The sequence below is a fragment of the Erythrolamprus reginae genome, chromosome 1 (assembly GCF_031021105.1).
Source record: "Erythrolamprus reginae isolate rEryReg1 chromosome 1, rEryReg1.hap1, whole genome shotgun sequence".
Lineage (NCBI taxonomy): Eukaryota > Metazoa > Chordata > Lepidosauria > Squamata > Dipsadidae > Erythrolamprus > Erythrolamprus reginae.
The window spans coordinates 47,688,043-47,708,240 of NC_091950.1; the positions used below are offsets into that span (position 1 = coordinate 47,688,043).

General features: G+C 42.6%; 1 protein-coding gene across 3 annotated transcripts in view; it reads right to left on the reverse strand.

Moving 5' to 3' along the window:
- Positions 1-19,907, reverse strand: part of ASPG (asparaginase) — a 124,898-nt gene extending 104,991 nt beyond the window's left edge. For 2 of the 3 annotated variants that reach the window (XM_070751491.1, XM_070751498.1), the window contains exons 1-3: positions 19,733-19,906; positions 11,827-11,950; positions 6,742-6,874 (exon numbers count right to left, since the gene is read on the reverse strand). In XM_070751491.1, coding sequence (XP_070607592.1) covers positions 6,742-6,874; positions 11,827-11,950; positions 19,733-19,871 — 396 coding nt within the window. In that variant the 5' untranslated portion in view covers positions 19,872-19,906. Of the gene's footprint in view, positions 1-6,741; positions 6,875-11,826; positions 11,951-19,732 lie in introns of all 3 variants that reach the window. The other variant, XM_070751505.1, reaches the window with a different exon arrangement.
- Positions 19,908-20,198: the final 291 nt, after the last annotated feature.

Genomic DNA, 20,198 nt, shown 5'->3' on the forward strand with positions numbered 1-20,198 from the left:
TATAGACACACAGTACAGTATTTTATTTTGAAATTCTCTGAGGCAAAACAGGGTGGGTTTCTTATTTGTTTGTTTGTTTATTTATTTATTATTTCTGTGCCGCCCAGTCCCAAAGGGACTGCCGCTCAGACACTATACTTTTCCGCCCACCCCCCAAAAAATTAGAGGGAAAACTGCCTCCAGGGCAATCTGAGGAATATGACAACAAGATGGTGGATGAAATTACCCAAATGGCAGTAAAGGGAGATATTGTGGTTATGGGTGATTTCAACATGCCTGATGTTGACTGGAATATCCCCAGTGCCCTTACATGCAAAAGTAAGAATATAGTAGAGGCCTTTACAGGAGCAGCTCTGGCACAGCTGGTTAAGACACCAACTAGAGGGGAGAATATTCTAGATTTAGTTTTTACGAATGGGAATTGGGTTTCAGAGGTCAAGGTGGGAGAAAATTTAGATTGCAGTGACCATCTATGTTTGTGGTTTGATGTAAAAACTCATTGTGAGCAATCCTATAATGCAACCAAAGTATTGGATTTCAGAAAAACAAATTTTAATGCAATGGGGGAATATTTAAATAATGAATTAAAGGGGAGGGATAAAATGGCAGGAGCGAGCACTCAGTGGACTGTATTTAAAAAGGCCATCTTAAAAGCCACTGGACTATATGTAAGACAAATAACTAAAGGTAAAAGGAAGAAGAAACCGCTATGGTTTAGCAATGATGTAAGGGATATAGTCAATGAAAAAAAGGCTGCCTGTAGGAGGTATAAAGAGTCTGGAAGTATAGCTGATAGAGAGGTGTATAAAATGAGACAGAAGGAGGCAAAACAGATAATATATGCTGCTAAAGCCTCAAAAGAGGAAGAAATTGCCAAATCTGTAAAGAAGGAGGATAAAACCTTCTTCAGATATTTTAGTGATAGGAAGAAGAAAAACTGCAGCATCACGAAGCTTAGTACCGGGAATAATACATGCATTGATGAGAATAAGGAGATCACTGACCATTTCAATAGCTACTTCTGTTCAGTTTTCTCAAAAGACACCTTACAAAATAATACTATAGAGGGATATAGCATGGCTTCCAGCTGTACGGATTCAGCTCCAGTGATCTTAGAAGCCAATGTCTTAGAAGAACTTGAACGATTAAAGATAAATAAGGCAATGGGTCCAGATGGCATCCACCCCAGAGTTCTTAAAGAACTCAGATCTGTCATTGCTACCCCCCTGACTGATTTGTTTAACCAATCCCTGTTAACATGAGATGTTCCTGAGGATTGGAGAATAGCCAGTGTTGTGCCTATCCACAAGAAGGGCAGTAGAGAAGAAGCTGGTAATCTCATTGATTTCTTTGACTATATCACAAAGGTGTTGGATCAAGGTGGTGCCGTGGATATTGCCTACCTGGACCTCAGCAAAGCCTTTGATACAGTTCCACATAAAGAGCTGATAGATAAATTAGTGAAGATTGGACTTAATCCCTGGATAGTTCAATGGATTTGCAGCTGGCTGAAGCGTAGACATCAGAGAGTTATTGTTAATGGAGATATTCTGAGCAGAGACAGGTTACAAGCGATGTGCCACAAGGGTCTGTTCTGGGTACTATTCTTTTTAATATGTTTGTGAGTGACATAGGGGAAGGTTTGGTAGGGAAGGTTTGCCTATTTGCCGATGACTCTAAAGTATGCAATAGGGTTGATATTCCTGGAGGCATCTGTAATATGGTAAATGATTTAGCTTTACTAGATAAATGGTCAAAGCAATGGAAACTGCAGTTTAATGTTTCCAAATGTAAAATAATGGACTTGGGGAAAAGGAATGCTCAATCTGAGTATTGTATTGGCAGTTCTGTGTTAGCAATAACTTCAGAAGAAAAGGATTTAGGGGTAGTGATTTCTGACAGTCTCAAAATGGGTGAACAGTGCAGTCAGGCGGTAGGGAAAGCAAGTAGGATGCTTGGCTGCATAGCTAGAGGTATAACAAGCAGGAAGAGGGAGATTATGATCCCGCTATATAGAGCACTGGTGAGACCACATTTGGAATATTGTGTTCAGTTCTGGAGACAAAAAGATATTGACAAAATTGAACGGGTCCAAAGATGGGCTACAAGAATGGTGGAAGGTCTTAAACATAAAACGTATCAGGAAAGACTTAATGAACTCAATCTGTATAGTCTGGAGGACAGAAGGAAAAGGGGGGACATGATCGAAACATTTAAATATGTTAAAGGGTTAAAAACACTTCCAGGAGGGAAGTGTTTTTAATAGGAAAGTGAACACAAGAACAAGGGGACACAATCTGAAGTTAGTTGGGGGAAAGATCAAAAGCAACATGAGACAATATTATTTTACTGAAAGAGTAGTAGATCCTTGGAACAAACTTCCAGCAGACGTGGTAGATAAATCCACAGTAACTGAATTTAAACATGCTTGGGATAAACATATATCCATCCTAGGATAAAATACAGAAAATAGTATAAGGGCAGACTAGATTGACCATGAGGTCTTTTTCTGCCGTCAGACTTCTATGTTTCTAATCTTAAGAAAGTATTGATAGTAGCAATTTATGCTCCAAACGATAATCAAGAAGAATTATATAGAAAATTACATAGAAAAAAAATTGAAGATAATGCACTTGGGGAAAAGGAATCCTAAATCTGAGTATTGCATTGGCAGTTCTGTGTTAGCAAAAACTTCAGAAGAGAAGGATTTAGGGGTAGTGATTTCTGACAGTCTCAAAATGGGTGAGCAGTGTGGTCGGGCGGTAGGAAAGGCAAGTAGGATGCTTGGCTGCATAGCTAGAGGTATAACAAGCAGGAAGAGGGAGATTGTGATCCCCTTATATAGAGCGCTGGTGAGACCACATTTGGAGTACTGTGTTCAGTTCTGGAGACCTCACCTACAAAAAGATATTGACAAAATTGAACGGGTCCAAAGACGGGCTACAAGAATGGTGGAAGGTCTGAAGTATAAAACGTATCAGGAAAGACTTAATGAACTCAATCTGTATAGTCTGGAAGACAGAAGGAAAAGGGGGGACATGATCGAAACATTTAAATATGTTAAAGGGTTAAATAGGGTTCAGGAGGGAAGTGTTTTTAACAGGAAAGTGAACACAAGAACAAGGGGACACAATCTGAAGTTAGTTGGGGGAAAGATCAAAGGCAACATGAGAAAGTATTATTTTACTGAAAGAGTAGTAGATCCTTGGAACAAACTTCCAGCAGACGTGGTTGGTAAATCCACAGTAACCGAATTTAAACATGCCTGGGATAAACATATATCCATTGTAAGATAAAATACAGGAAATAGTAAAAGGGCAGACTAGATGGACCATGGGGTCTTTTTCTGCCGTCAGTCTTCTATGTTTCTATGTTTCTATGTTTCTAATATGAAGATATATGTATACTTGGAGATTTTAATGCAATTGTAGATAAAGATCTGGATTATAGTTCAACCAACGTAAATAAGAAACAGAGAAAGACTCTTCCAAAATCATTTTTTATAATGATGGACAAACTAATACTTCAAGATGCATGGAGACAAAGGAATATGACAGAAAGACAACACACATTCTACTCGGACAGACATTTATCATGATCAAGAATAGATATGATATGGATGTCATTAGAATTATTGATTAAAATAGAAATGATTGGTGGTGTACAATTCACAATTCTGCGCTTGACACTTAGAGCTGTCGGGCTACAAAGATCATGTCCACAATGCCACTGTATTTACAGAAACCACTCTGTACCTTGGGTAATAAACCCTGTTCGAGGTGATCAGTCAGGCGGTTCAGCAACACTTGTGCAAGTATCTTGTCTGCAATGGAAAGCAGTGATATTCCTCTATGATCATCATAGATTTGTTGATTCCCTTTCCTCTTGTAGAGGTGTACAATGGACATATCTTTCAGTTCCTGAGGAATCGATCCTTGATTCCAGAAAGACTGGAACAGCTGAGTGAGTTTGTCGACAAGCACCGCAACACCATCCTTATAGAGCTCCACTGGGATGGCATCAGACCCTGGGGCCTTGCCACTGGACAGCTGGCTGATGGCCTGTAGGGTTTCACCCCTTATCAAATCAATCATAAAGAAGAACAGCCCTGGTTTCCAGAGAACAAGATTTAACATCGATATTGCAGCCCTGTGTGAAACTTGTCTAGCCAACGAAGGCCAGCTCACAGAAACAGGAGGTGGTTGTTGTTGTTGTTATTATTATTATTACTACTACTACATCATGCAGTCCTAGGTGCTTGGGAAGCGCCCGACTGGTGATGGAATACGAAATTCAGCAGTGATCTCGTTTGCTGTGTTGTATTGACATTATTATTATTATTATTATTATTATTATTATTATTATTATTATTAATTGGATTTCTATGCCGCCTCTCTCCGAGGACTCAGGGCGGCTCACAACATATAAAATATACAGTACACAATATCTTAAATCCAATTAACTAATTAAAAGAACAACCCTCCCCCCAAAAAATAAAAAAACCCAATACATTCTTATACATTCTTCTGGTGTGGACGCAGCAATAACGAACGCCGTGAATCTGGAGTTGGCTTTGCAGTTCAAAATCATCTTATCAGCATACTTGCCAGTCTTCCCAAGAGACTGAATGACCAACTCATGACATTGCATCTCTCATTACTGAGAAGAAATCAAGCCACACCGATTAGTGTTACACACCTACAATGAAGAACCTGGATGAGATAAAGGACAAGTTTTATTCGTCTGTGAGACTAATTCTACTTGGCAATTTTAACACAAGAGTAGGATCCGATCACTCTGCTTGGGATGGCATCATTGGAAAAAATGGAATTGGCAAATGTAACAGCAATGTCCTATTACTATTGAAGATATGTGCAGCTCATGATCCGATCATCACCAATACCATCTTTCACCTGCCCACTTGCAAAAATACGTCCTGGATGCACCCACACTCCAAGCACTGGGTCTTATTAGAAACAAAGAAACTTAGATTATGTCATTGTGCGGAAGACAGACAGACAGGATGTAAGGGTGACTAAGGCCGTGCTGAGTCCTGACTGTTGGACTGACCATAGACTCATCATCTCTAAATTAAGCTTTGACATCAAGCCAAAGAGATGTCCACAGGGAAACAAAGCTGTGATGAAATGGATCATTGTCAGTAAATTGAGGAACCCCAACACAGCAGCTTCACTAGCAGTAGATCTTGACAACCAACTCTCAGAGCTGCAAGTAGGGGGAAATGCCGAGGAGGACTGGAAACATTTTCGGGATGTTGTGCACTCTTCTCCACTAAAGGTTTCTAGGACCCTCACACAGGAAACAGCAGGACTGGTTTGATGAAAATGATGAAGAGATCAAAGCCCTACATGCTGAAAATCACCACCTTCACTGGGCTTATCAGAACAAGCCGTCATCAACAGCTAAGAAACATAGAAACGTAGAAGATTGACGGCAGAAAAAGACCTCATGGTCCATCTAGTCTGCCCTTATACTATTTCCTGTATTTTATCTTAGGATGGATATATGTTTATCCCAGGCATGTTTAAATTCAGTTACTGTGGATTTACCAACCACGTATGCTAGAAGTTTGTTCCAAGCATCTACTACTCTTTCAGTAAAATAATATTTTCTCATGTTGCTTTTGATCTTTTGAACTAACCTCAGATTGTGTCCCCTTGTTCTTGTGTTCACTTTCCTATTAAAAACACTTCCCTCCTGAACCTTATTTAACCCTTTAACATATTTAAATGTTTCGATCATGTCCCCCCTTTTCCTTCTGTCCTCCAGACTATACAGATTAACTTCATTAAGTCTTTCCTGATACGTTTTATGCTTAAGACCTTCCACCATTCTTGTAGCCCGTCTTTGGACCCATTCAATTTTGTCAATATCTTTTTGTCTCCAGAACTGAACACAATATTCCAAATGTGGTCTCACCAGAGCTCTATATAGTGGGATCACAATCTCCCTCTTCCTGCTTGTTATACCTCTAGCTATGCAGCCAAGCATCCTACTTGCTTTTCCTACCTCACGACCACACTGCTCACCCATTTGAGACTGTCAGAAATCACTACCCCTAAATCCTTCTCTTCTGAAGTTTTTGCTAACACAGAACTGCCAATACAATACTCAGATCGAGGATTCCTTTTCCCCAATTGCATTATTTTACATTTGGAAACATTAAACTGCAGTTTCCATTGCTTTGACTATTTATCTAGTAAAGCTAAATCATTTACCATATTACAGATGCCTCCAGGAATATCAACCCTATTGCACACGAACCCTACTGCACACGAACACACAACCCTATTGCACAAGAAAAATGCCTTCACCAGCACTCTCAAGACCACGCAGAGCAAGCCTTTCAAGATGCAGGACTTCTGGTTGAATACCAAAGCAAATGAAATTCAAAGGTTTTCTGATAGAAAATGATGTTAAACAATTCTACGAAGCCCTCAGATCCTTGTTCAGACTTCAACCTTCAGGGAGTGCCCCTGGACTCAGATGGTGCAACTCTCATCACTGAAAATGACTTTGATTCTACAGCGATGGGCTGAGCACTTCCAATCTGCATTGAACCACCCATCTTCCCTCAATAATGAGGCGATCGGTGGAATGCCCCAGGTAGATATCAACCACAGCCTGAACTCCCCATCATCAAAAACTGAAACCCTATTGATCATAGAGTGATTATTGTATCTGTGAGCAATAACAAATTATTTATTTTTTAAAAATTACCTCAAGGCACTCGGCAATTTTGTCCCATTCAGATGGTGTCATATTTGAAGAATCTAGTAGAGGAGAAAGTTCCACGATGGTGTAGATAATTCTTATATTCTGCTTGGAAGAGCTGTCATAAAGAGAACATCTTCTGAAATAAACAGTTTTAACAATATTGTTTTTTAGATCACTCTGGACAAAGGTACCAAGTTAAAGTGTTGGTTATGACCTATAAAGCCCTTCATGGCACCGGACCAGAATATCTCCGGGACCGCCTTCTGCCGCATGAATCCCAGCGACTGGTTCGGTCCCACAGAGTTGGCCTTCTCCAGGTCCCGTCGACTAAACAATGTCGTCTGGCGGGACCCAGGGGAAGAGCCTTCTCTGTGGCGGCTCCGACCCTCTGGAACCAGCTCCCCCCTGAGATTAGGATTGCCCCCACCCTCCTTGCCTTTCGCAAACTCCTTAAAACCCACCTCTGCTGTCAGGCATGGGGGAACTGAAACATCTCCCCCTTGCCCATGTTGTTTTGGTGTTAGATTGATTGTATGCGTGTTTTAATATTCTGGGGTTGTTTTTATGAATTTTTAGCTTAAAATTGTAATTGGATTGGTGGGTATTGGATTTGTTATTATGTATTGTTTTTATCTTGTTGTGAGCCGCCCCGAGTTTTCGGAGAGGGGCGGCATATAAATCCAATAAATCTAATCTAATCTAATCTATATAGTTGATGAGAAAATCTATGAACAGAATGGCTTTCGTGCAAGATATTCCTGGCAACTTGTGAAGGGTTTTTTAAATTTTATTTATTTATTTGTCAACAAGTACAAGGGAACAGGACACATTAAAAACTGGCACAAATAAATATATATAAAAAGCAAAACATAAATACATAAAATGAGTATGTACAAATGGGTACAGGGACAGTAGGCATTCTGGTGCATTTATGCACGCCCCTTTAGGGACCTCTTAAGAAATGCGTAAGGTCCACTAGTAGAGAGTTTAAGGTAAAAGGTATGGGAGTTAGAAAAACTAACAAAAGGATCAGATGAAGTGTTCCAGACATTTACAATTCTATTGCAGAAGTTGTATTTTCTTTAATTAAGATTAAAGCGGATTACATTTAGTTTGTATCTATTGATAGCCCTAGTGTAAATGTGATTGAAATTAATGTAGTCATTAATAGGCAGGACATGAAGGTAGATGATCTTGTGTACTAAGCTTAGGTCAGAACATAGACGGCGTAGTTCAAAGTTATTCAGGCCTAAAATTTAAATCTACTAGAATAAGGATTTTCATTGCGAGCAGAAGAGTTGAGTACTCTTCTTATAAAATACCTCCAGACCCTCTCTAATGTATTAATGTCCGAAATACAGTGTGGGATCCAGGCAGGTGAGCAGTATTCAAGGTTAGGTCTGGCAAAGGTTTTGAATACCCTAGAAGTATAATATTACCATAGAGAGAACTTCATAAAATTAGCCACCTAGAGTACCTAGGGCATTGGGCGGCATACAAATTTAAACAAACAAACAAACAAATGGTTGACAACTCTTAATGTCTTTTTAGCAATATTGTTACAGTGAGCTCTGGGCTTAGATCTTTTAAAATGAGTACACCAAGGTCCTTGACTGTGGGTCATCTTTTAGATTGTTTCAGTCCAGCTTATATTTGATGTTCTGATTTTTATTGCCAATGTGCAGGACTGAGCATTTGTTAGCAGAGATTTGGAGTTGCCAATTGTTTCACTATTCAGATAGTCATAGCATTAAATAGTTTTACATCACTGGCAAAGAGGATGCAGCTGCTTACAATATGATCACAAAGGTTGTTTATATAAAGCAGAAAGAGTGTTGGTCCTAGAACACTGCCTTGGGGAACACCACTACTAACTGGTGCTGGGTTTGATAAAGAAGCGTGGAACTCATTACCGGACTCAATTGTGTCAACCCCTAACCCCCAACATTTCTTCCTTAGACTCTCCACAATTGACCTCTCCAGGTTCCTAAGAGGCCAGTAAGGGGCGTACATAAGTGCACTGGTGTGCCTTTCGCCCCCTGTCCAATTGTCTTTCCTTTCTCTCACTTATCATATATATTCTCTTTCTTTCATATATCCTCTCCTCTAAGTTCATTTTTACCCTTATATATATTACTACATATCTATTTTTCTTCCTATGTATTTGTGTATTGGACAAATGAATAAATAAATAAAATAAATAAGATATAGATGCAAGATTCAACACCCACAGTCATTCTAAAGATGGGCAGCAACTAAACTGAATAAATAAATTAAATTAAATCCTTATACCTCTGTTTGCCTGTCACTGTGCAATTCCCTCCTGAGGCTCCACTGTTCCACCTTATTCAATCGTTTAATTCTTTGCAACCATCCTCAACTTCCAGCTTTACCAACTCCACAAAATATAAAACTCCAAATCCTTTTTTGCACTAAGTACACAAAAGTGCCATCTTTTTAAAAAAATGATTATCTGTGTTAAAATAATGAGGTTTTCCTTTAAAAATCAGCATTAATTTAAACAACTTCAGTGGTTTTCCATCTATTTGATAGTTTATCTATTCTATAACTGTCTGCTCTGGTACAGCAACCAAACAGGACAGGAACAGACTCAAATGGATATTAAGATTGCAGGAAGAACAATTGCAACCAGCCTGCCTTCCACAGGAGATCTCTACATTGTGCAAGTCAGAATAACAATAATAATAATTAATAATAATTTATTGGATTTGTATGCCGCCCCTCTCCGTAGACTCGGGGCGGCTAACAACAATAATAAAAACAATATATACAATCCAATAATAAAAAACAACTAAATACCCCTATTATAAAATCAAACATACATACAAACATACCATGCATAACTTGTAATGGCCTAGGGGGAAGGCTATTTCAACTCCCCCATGCCTGGCAGTATAAATGAGTCTTGAGTAGTTTACGAAAGACAGGGAGGGTGGGGGCAGTTCTAATCTCCGGGGGGAGTTGGTTCCAGAGGGCCGGGGCCGCCACAGAGAAGGCTCTTCCCCTGGGGCCCACCAAACGACATTGTTTAGTCAACAGGACCCGGAGAAGGCGAACTCTGTGGGACCTTATCAGTCACTGGGATTCGTGCGGTAGCAGGCGGTTCCGGAGGTAATCTGGTCCAATGCAATGTAGGGCTTTAAAGGTCATGACCAACACTTTGAATTGTGACTGGAAACTGATCGGCAGCCAATGCAAGCCACGGAGTGTTGAAGAAACGTGGGCGAATCTTGGAAGCCCCACGATGGCTCTCGCGGCTGCGTTCTGCACGATCTGAAGTTTCCGAATACTTTTCAGAGGTAGCCCCATGTAGAGAGCGTTGCAGTAATCAAACCTCGAGGTGATGAGGGCATGAGTGACTGTGAGCAATGACTCCCTGTCCAAATAGGGCCGCAACTGGTGCACCAGGCGAACCTGGGCAAATGCCCTCCTCGCCACAGCGAGGTTCCAGTGTCAGCTGTGTTTCGAGGAGGACGCCCAAATTGCGAACTCTCTCTGAGGGGGTCAGTAATTCCCCCCCCCCCAGGGTAATGGACGGACAGATGGAATTGTCCTTGGGAGGCAAGACCCACATCCACTCCGTCTTGTCTGGGTTGAGTTTGAGTTTGTTGACACCCATCCAGGCCCCAACAGCCTCCAGCACCGGCACATCACTTCCACTGCTTCGTTGACTGGACATTGGGTGGAGATGTATAACTGGGTATAATCGGCGTATTGATGATACCTCACCCCATGCTCTCACCCAGAAGAAGAGCTGAGAATATATCTGCAGACTCCTCACATCCTGGTTGTAAATTGTTTCAACACCTTCCCTCAGCACAGCAGTAAAAGGCATTATATAGAAAAACAACTAGGCACAGGGACATTTTTCCCTTATGCCTTCATTCTAGTGAACAGTTAATTCTCTCAGTGCTGCTTAATGTCTATTAATCCATGTAGTGTACCTGTGGTATTATTTATTCTTATTATTATCTTCTTTGCTCCCTCTTTTATTGATATTACAACCAACCAGCCAACCTGCCTTCCATTGAGGACCTGTATACTGCACGAGTCAAAAAGAGGGTGGTGAAAATATTTACTGACCCCTCGAATCTTGTACACAAACTGTTTCAACTCCTACCCTCAAATCATTGCTACAGAGCACTGCACACCAAGACAACTAGATACAATAACAGTTTTTTCCCGAATGCCATCACTCTAGTAAACAAATAATTCTCTCAACACTGTCAAACTTTTTACTAAGTCTGACAGTTTTTATCATTCCTATCATCCTTTTCCTCCTACTTAGGACTGTATGACTATAACTTGTTGCTTGTATCCTAAGATTTTTATTAATATTTATTTATTTATTTATTTATTTATTCACTTTTTTTTTTGCCACCCTTTTCCTTAGACTCAGGGCGGCTTACAACATTTAAGCAATAGCACTTTTTAACAGAGCCAGCCTATTCCCCCCACAATCCGGGTCCTCATTTTACCCACCTCGGAAGGATGGAAGGCTCATTGTTTCTTCATTGCTTATTTGACCCCTATGACAATCATTAAGTCATAGAACCACATGACTCTTGACAAATGTGTCTTTTTCTTTTATGTACGCTGAGAGCATATGCACCAAGACAAATTCCTTGTGTATCCAATCACACTTGGCCAATAAAATTCTATAAAAATTCTATTCTATTCTATTCTATTCTATTATTATTATTATTATTATTATTATTATTATTATTATTATTATTATTATTATTTTGCTCTGCATGTACACTGAGTACTTCTGTACAGAGACAAATCCCTTGGGTGTCTAATCACACTTAGACAATAAAGTATTCAGCTCAATTTACTTTTAGTTTATTTAGATAATTGGCCAGGTATTGCAATTTTATGTCTTCAAACAGCAAAGGGATTAGTTCAGGATTTTGGTGGCTCCAATTCCAATATATCAGGGGAGAGTCTCAGGTTGGAAACGGTTATTCTAGATACAATCTTAAATTTTTTTTAAAAAAATATCCAGGATGCTTCTCTGGAAATTCATTCATTAAACAAAAACATTCCAGTATTCCAAATACATACGGAAGTACCAAAGCGTCAATTCCAAAACGGTTATATAGTTGGTTTTCCTTGGCATATGTTGCATCATGAAATATGGACACCTTTTTCAGAGCTTCAGCAAGCTTGTTAGCTTCAGGGACAAGACCTGAGAAATAAAATAAATCATGAATAAAACAATTTTCTCTGAATGCTTATCTGAATTTTGAGACTGAGATGCAGGTTGGTAGTAGAAACAGGGTTTGCATGAAGACAACTCCAGGTTCATTCCTTGCATGTTCAATTAAAGCTAGGCATATTCTTGCTAAAACCCCTGAATAGTCATTTCAACGATTGTGAAAATAACAAGCACAAATGGATCAGTAGCAAAGGTTTATTATGCTGTTCCACTAGAACCAAGAAGAAAATGTATGTAAACTGGTATTTGAAATCATAAAACATCACCCATGTATTTTGCTTATCTTAAACTGAAAAGAAGCAAGATGTGAAATAAAATAAGGAAGGCTAGCATCTGCAACAGATTTTACACAATCACAATATTGCTTAGTGCTATGTGTAAATGCCATTCCTGTACTTCTGGACCCTCCCAATTGAATCAACAACAGAGGGTCAGGCTCATGCTTAAATTGCCAATGACCTAAAAAGCCCTACATGGCATCGGACCAGAATACCTTTGGGACCGTCTTCTGCCGCACAAATCCCAGTGGCTGATAAGGTCCCACAGAGTTGGCCTTCTCCAGGTCCCATCGACTAAACCAGTGGCTGGCTGGGGAATTCTGGGAGTTGAAGTCCAGATATCTTCAAGTTGCCAAGGTTGGGAAACATGGGACTAAACAATGTCATCTGGTGGGCCCAAGAGGAAGAGCCTTCTCTGTGGCGGCCCCGGGCCTCTGGAATCAACTCCCCCCAGAGATTAGAACCACGCCCACCCTCCTTGCCTTTCGTAAGTTACTGAAGACCCACCTATGCCACTAGGCATGGGGTACCTGAGGTATCCCCAGGCGAATGTGATTTATTTATGTATGGTATGATTGAATTGTATGGCTTTTAATAATATGGGTTTTTAGATGTTGTTTTTAAGTATTGGAATTGTCACATTGTTTATCACTACTGTGAGCCGCTCCGAGTCTTTGGACAGGGGCGGCATACAAATCTAATTAATAATAATAATAATAATAATAATAATAATAATAATAATAATAATAAAATTACTTCAGAAGAATCCTGAAATGTTTAGAAACCGAGCTTGGCAATTACAGTTGTAAATCATGATAGTTGTAAAGTTGGTCACATGATCAGACCTGTTTTTGTGACCTCTTTTTTTGTGTGTGGTAGTCATTAAGTCAGTGTTTCCCAACCTTGGCAACTTGAAGATATTTGGACTTCAACTCCCAGAATTCCCCAGCCAGCAAATGCTGGCTGGGGAATTCTAGGAGTTGAAGTCTAGAAGTTGCCAAGGTTGGAAAACACTGCATTAAGTGAATACGGAAGTTATTAAGTGACTATCATGGTTGTTGAGGGAACCACTGTTCACTATGGATTGGTTTTCACTGGAAGTAAAACTGGAAATAAACATTGATTTCTGGCAAAAATACTATAAATCGCGGCTATCAAAATCAGGCTGCTAGAAATGGCCAAAAACAGTGATGATGAACCCTTTTTTCCCTTGGGTGCCGAAAGTGTGTGCACACATGTCTACTCCCATAATTTAATGCCCCCTGGTTTATGCGTGTATGACCCCCTTGTGATGCCCCGCCTCCACACATACGCACATGACACCACCCTCATTTCTCAACTTCCGGTTGGCCGAGGAGCCTGTTTTTCACCCTCCCCAGGCTCCAGAGCCTTCCCTGGAGCCTAGGGAGGGTAAAAACACCCTCCCAGAGCCTCTGTGTGAATCAAAAATCAGCTGGTCGGTGTGCACATGTGTAATGGAGCTTAGCTAGGGCAAGTCTCGTGTGCCATCAGATATGGGTCTTTGTGCCACCTGTGGCATGCATGCTATAGGTTCGCCATCATGGTCCTAAAACATGAGCTGGTTGAAGTCATGGGGGGATTTCAAAAGTGTGCCATAGAGTAACACACAAGTGTGACCACCTTTTGAGGAGTTGGTGATAAATCAAGGACTACCTGTATTGCTCTTAAACAGTTTTAATTTGCCATGTGACCAGAAAACAAAAATCAGGTCTTCCAGGTCCTAAGAAATTAGCAGTGTTCAAATGAAATAAAATATTGCATATTATACACTACAAATCTTGCTTCAAAAATTAGTTTTTTCAGGTATGCAAGAATTTATCAAGAATAAACATGTTTCCTGGAGGAAGTGTCCTTTACGTGAGGGGTTTGCCTTGTTCAGGAACATCTTACTCACTTAGAATAATACTGTACTCACTTTCACTATTACTCTGACAGCTGTTGCAACAGGCTAACCGAATTGCACTACAGTGATCCCCCGGGTATCGCGATCCCGATCATTGCGAACGGGCTAAATTGCGATTTTTCAACCCGGAAGTCAAAACACCATCTGCGCATGCGCGCTCTTTTTTTTTATGGCCACGCATACATAGATGGCGCCGGGCAGATCAGCTGCTGGGCGGCTTCCCTGGGTCTTCCCCCTCTTGCTGGCGGCCTTCGCCCGCCCACGCCGTTCACTCCCCCTCTTGCTGGTGGGAGGGCAAGAAGCCCCCCCCAGCACCCGCTCGCCCGCCCTTCGCCGCTCGCCCGCCCTTCGCCTGGCCACCCCCGTTCGCTCGCTGCTCGCCCGGCCACCCGGGTTTGGGGGGGTGCTGGCAAGCCCCCCATGCCGGCGGCAACGTTTTAAAACAGCCGCGCGGCTTCCCAATGAGTCCCGAAGACAAACGCGGAAGTTCACCTTTGACGTTTGTCTTCGGGACTCATTGGGAAGCCGCGCGGCTGTTTTAAAACGTCGCCACCTGCATGGGGGGCTTCCTAGCAGCCCCCCAAACCCGGGTTGGGGGTCCGGGGGGTGCTGGCAAGCCCCCCATGCTGGCGGCGACGTTTTAAAACAGCCGCGCGGCTTCCCAATGAGTCCCGAAGACAAACGTCAAAGGCAACAAGTTACAGTCATACAGTCATGAGTGGGAGAAAATGGGTGATAGGAATGATGAAAAGCAGAATTTCTAAGCTTTAGTCTTTTCTTCCTTGCTTTCTCTCTCGCTCTCGCTCTACTTGTCCCGCCCTCCCCCCTCTTTTTTTCTTCCACAAAATTAATATAAATAAAATAAATAAAATAGAAACTAGAGCAGCTTTAACGGGGCCCGTCTTGCATCGAGGAGTTTGCACGGCCCCCTCCTGTTGTTGCGGTTGTCATGGTTGCCCTTCCTTTGCAAATCGCCGTGCCGGAGCTCGTCTTGGGCCGGCGGGCGTCAAGTGTCTAGTGGCCGGAGAAGGGAGGGGAGAGCGTTGGCGTCAACCCTCCCGGTGTCTGGGCAGGATTAAGTTTTCACGGTCGCCTGAGCGCGTTTATCCTGCAGCTTTTCTCTCCGGGCCGTTACTTCAGAGCAAAGGAAGCGGGGAGGGGGGGGCGGCGGTAGAGGAGAAGAAGAAGGAGGAGGAGGAGGAGGAGGAGGAGGAGGAGGAGGAGGAGGAGGCGGCAATCCGAGGCTTCGCCCCAAAGCTAAGCAATTTTGCCCGCTGCTCTCGCGCCCTGAGGTGCGAGAACTCCACAGCTCCGTTGGGGGAAAGGGAGGACAGCAAGGGCTCCAGGGAGCGGTGGGGGCGCCATCGCCGCCTTCTCCTCCTCCTCCTCTGCTGCTCGGAATGCAGAAGCTCCGCCCGGGGCGAGCCTTCTCATCGCCCCGCGTTTGCTTTTGTCTTCGGCTCCTCGCTAGCGCTGCGGAAGTAAAAACACCATCTGCGCATGCGCAGATGGTGTTTTTACTTCCGCAGCGCTACTTCGCGAAAACCCGATCATTGCTAGGGGTCCTGGAACGGAACCCTCGCAATGATCGGGGGATCACTGTATTGCAATAAGCTAGCCAAATAGCAGAGCTACTTTAAAACTTTCAGACCTATGCCTCCAAGTTTTCTTCCTTGTGTCTACAAGAAGAAGAAGAAAAATCTAAAATACAGGATCTATTAAGGCTTCTCGTTCTCATTTTATTTTCGGTTGTATTTGAACATTTGAGCCAAAGGATCCTTCTGCAAATTGTCCTGTATTACCCAAAAGTCAGGAGGATAGAAAATGAAAATTGGATCAAGAAGGAAGTTGTGTATTAATAATTGACCCACACCACTAGGCAAAAGCACATAAACGCCCAAAGTTATTCATGGAGGGTGAAGTAAGTATTATCAAAGGTTCATGTTCAAAAGTGTCTTATTTTGGTATGATTTACTTCCAACTAGTATGAAAAATCCTATGCATAACAAGTCAGGGAAAAGAAGCAAGGAATGGTTTTTGGCATTCTTATCTATCTTTTTACCAGGTTTTGAACTTATGTCTTTGTCTGCAAAGGATTACGCAGGCTGCATTTCCTCAGCTCTGGATCATGCATTGGGGAAGGATGGAGGAGTGGAAATTTCCAACCCTTGGATCATGTGATCCTAAAGGAAGCATATACTGTAGTAGGCTTAGAGTAGAAGTGTTGGCATTCTGAGCCAACTTACAAGCACTTCTCCCATAGGGATACCTTGAAGAATATTTTAGGAAACGGTTTCTCCATTGCCTCAACCTGGACCCAGTCCATTTGCAGACCTGGTCCTTCTTTTGTTGCTTTGTCTCATTAAATCAAACTTTATTATAGATTTTTAGAGTTATCGTGCTGACACATGGTGGCATCCCAGTCTCCTTTACATTACAGTATACAGAGCCTCAGTGCAGCAATTAGAGTGCAGTACTACAAGCTACTTCTGCTGATCACCGGCTGCCAGATGTTTGGCAAATCGAATCTCAGTAGGCTCAAGGTTGACTCAGCCTTCCATTCTTCCAAGCAGGGGTGAGCTGCTAGCCGGAACGCTAAATTGCGCTTGCCGCCGCGGTTCGTAAGTGCTTGCAGGGCCAATGCGATTTTGCTTCTGCACCTGTGGAGATAGCAAAATCGCACACAGAGCCGCAGGTGCGCCCATGTTTTGGCGAGGGTTTTCTGCTTCCGCGCATGCCGAAACATGGGTGCACCTGTGGCTCTGTGCATGATTTTGCTATCTCTACAGGTGCAGAAGCAAAATCGCGCTGGTCCTGTAAGCACTCATGAGCCGTGGCGGTGAGCCCAATTTAGTGTTCTGGCTAGAGCCCACCCCTGCTTCCAAGGTCAATAAAATGAGGACCCAGATTATTGGGGGCAATATGCTTATTCTCTGTAAACCACTTAGAGATGGCTGCAAAACACTGTGTTTTTATTATTAAGTCTAAATGCGATTGCTATTGTTCCAATAAAGAATTTTTTAAAATCAGTTTCCGGTTGCAATTCAAATTGTTGGTAATGACCTTTAAAGCCCTACATGGCATTGGACCAGAATACCTCTGGAACCGTCTTCTGCCGTAAGAATCCCAGCGGCTGATGAGGTCCCACAGAGTTGGCCTTTTCTGGGTCCCGTCAACTAAAGAATATCGTCTGGCGGGCCCCAGGGGAAGAGCCTTCTCTATGGCAGCCCCAGCCCTCTGGAATCAACTCCCCCCAGAGATCAGAACTGCGCCCACCCTCCTTGTCTTTTGCAAAGTACTTAAGACCCACCTTTATCGCTAAGCATGGGGGAATTGAATCTACCAGGCTTTTATAGTTTTATGTATGGTATGCGTGTGTTGCATGGTTTTTAAATGATGGGTTTTTGGATGTTTTTTAATATTAGATTTGTTTACATTGAAGCACTGTTTTATTGTTGTTGTGAGCCGCCCCGAGTCTTCGGAGAGGGGCAGCATACAAATCTAATAAATAATAATAAAATAATAATAAAAATTTTTTTAAAAAAAATTCCTTCAAATCATGTTTAATTCCTGGTGGTTTCATGGACATCCCCTTTCCACAAACCTAATCATACTTAGCCCCCCCCCCCGTTCCTTTATTCAATGAACTCATGAGACCAATGATCATACCAAATCATTCATATGATTTTTTTATAGGAATGTACCTAATGAGTCACCTCCAGAAGGGCGGCATAGAAATCCAATCAATCAATCAATCAATCAATCAATAGTAAGCTGTCAGCTTCAGGATGGCTGCCATTTGCTAAGATCTCAGGAACAGTCAAATAGAAGAAATGCAATAAATGAGACCAAACATCTTGAGTTTATTTATATTTATTTATTTATTTATTTATTCTTTGGATTTGTATGCCGCCCCTCTCCGAAGACTCGGAGTTGCCTTCTCCAGTGCAATCGAGCAAAACCGCCAAATTACCAACCTTCCCAAAACTACTTATCACCAATGTGTGATAGCTGGAAGAGAAGGTAGATTTACTCTATCCCAAAGGCACTTTTTTGAGAGGTGACTGGACTTTTTCCTTTGAAGGCATTTCACTTCTCATCCAGAAGCTTCTTGGATGTCAGGCGAAATGTCTTAAAAGGAAAAAAAAACCCATGAAGTCCAGAAGCTTTGGGATAGAGTAAATCTACCTTCTCTTCCAGCCATCGCACTTATTGGTTCTTTTTTCTTTTTTTAAAAAATCAATAAAAACATGGGGGGGAAAGGGGAAAAAAGCACCTTTGGGAAAACCATGCCCTGGATGACTGAGTATCTCCATAGACATCAAGCTGTACTTTGGCACATCTAAAGAATACTAGAGAATAGAAGAATGGAGTGGAGTGGAATGGAACGGAACAGAATTTAGTTTAATGATAAGAAGGCTCAGGAGAGACATGATAGCAGTGTTCCAATATCTCAGGGGTTGCCACAAAGAAGAGGGAGTCAACCTGTTCTCCAAAGCACCTGAGGGCAGGACAAGAAGCAATGGGTGAAAACTAAACAAGGAGAGAAGCAACTTAGAACTAAGGAGAAAATTCCTGACAGTTAGAACAATTGATCAGTGGAACAGCCCCCAGAAGTTGTGAATGCTCCAACACTGGAAATTTTTATGAAGATGTTGGATAACCATTTGTCTGAAGTAGTGTAGGGTCTCCTGCCCAAGCAGGGGGTTCGACTAGAAGACCTCCAAGGTCCCTTCTAACTCTGTTGTTATTAATATTAATATTATGGAATGGAATGGAATAGAATAGAATTTAGTTTAATGAAATCTAGTTTAATGAAAAGAAGGATCGGGTCGACATTATAGTAGTGTTCCGGTATCTCAGGGGTTGCCACAAAGAGGAAGTCAACCTGTTCTCCAAAGCACCAGAGGGTAAAACAAGAAGCAATGGGTGGAAACTAAACAAGGAAAGAAGCAACTTAGAACTAAGGAGAAAATTCCTGACAGAACAATTGATCAGTGGAACAGCTTGCCTCCAGAAGTTGTGAATACTTCAACACTGGAAGTTTTTATGAAGATGTTGGATAACCATCTGTCTGAAGTAGTGTAAGGTTTCCTGCCCAAGTAGGGGGTTGGAGTAGAAAACCTCCAAGGTCACTTCCAACCCTGTTGTTATTATTATGGAACGGAATGGGATGGGATGGGATAGGATGGGATAGGATAGGAGTTGGAAGGGACCTTGGAGGTCTTCTAGTCCAACCCCCAATTTAGGTCGGGAAACCCTCCACCACTTAAGGCAAGTGCTTATCCCACATCTTTAAAACTTGCAGTGTTGGAGCAATTCACAACTTCTGAAGGCACCCCCGTTGCCTAGCACAAGGTGGCCTCAATCCTCGACTCGGTTTCCATAATAAGCGCTTTTATCCACGAGGGAGTGAAATCGTCCCGCGATGGAATTTCCTGCCGAGAGGCGCGTGCAAAGGTGAAAGATCCGCGGGAGAGGACCGCTCCTTTCTTTTGAGGCGCTCGGCTCCATTGCTCAGCCTCGCCGAGCGTCTCCTCGCTCACTCACCCTCGGACTGGCGCACCATCCCGATGGTCCCCCCGGTGTTGATCACCAGCACCCACACTTCGGTCATGGTTCTGCGTCCGGCGTCGAGCGTCGTGCACGACAGAGCCCTGCCCAGCTTGTCCTTCTCCCCTTCGGTCATGATTATGCTGGGAGAGAGAAAACGCCGGCGGTGTGGACCCCCCATCCCGGCAAGTTGGGCATCCAAATACCGGCTCTTAGCGCCGCCCCTTTCCGGGCTCGCCGTCTCCCATTGGCTAGGGTTTCTCCTACCTCGCTGGGGTGGGGTTGTTTAAGGGGAGAAAGGGACGACCTCTCCTGCTTCCTCCCGTTGAGGTACTTGGTTGCGCGGGGGTGACGGGAGATTTCGGGTCTCCTTCGGCTACTGACCTTGGGAGGTTTCATTCCCTTTCTGGCGGTTCCATCTCCCTCCCTCCCTCCGGCGCATTACGACCCTCTAAGGCAGGAG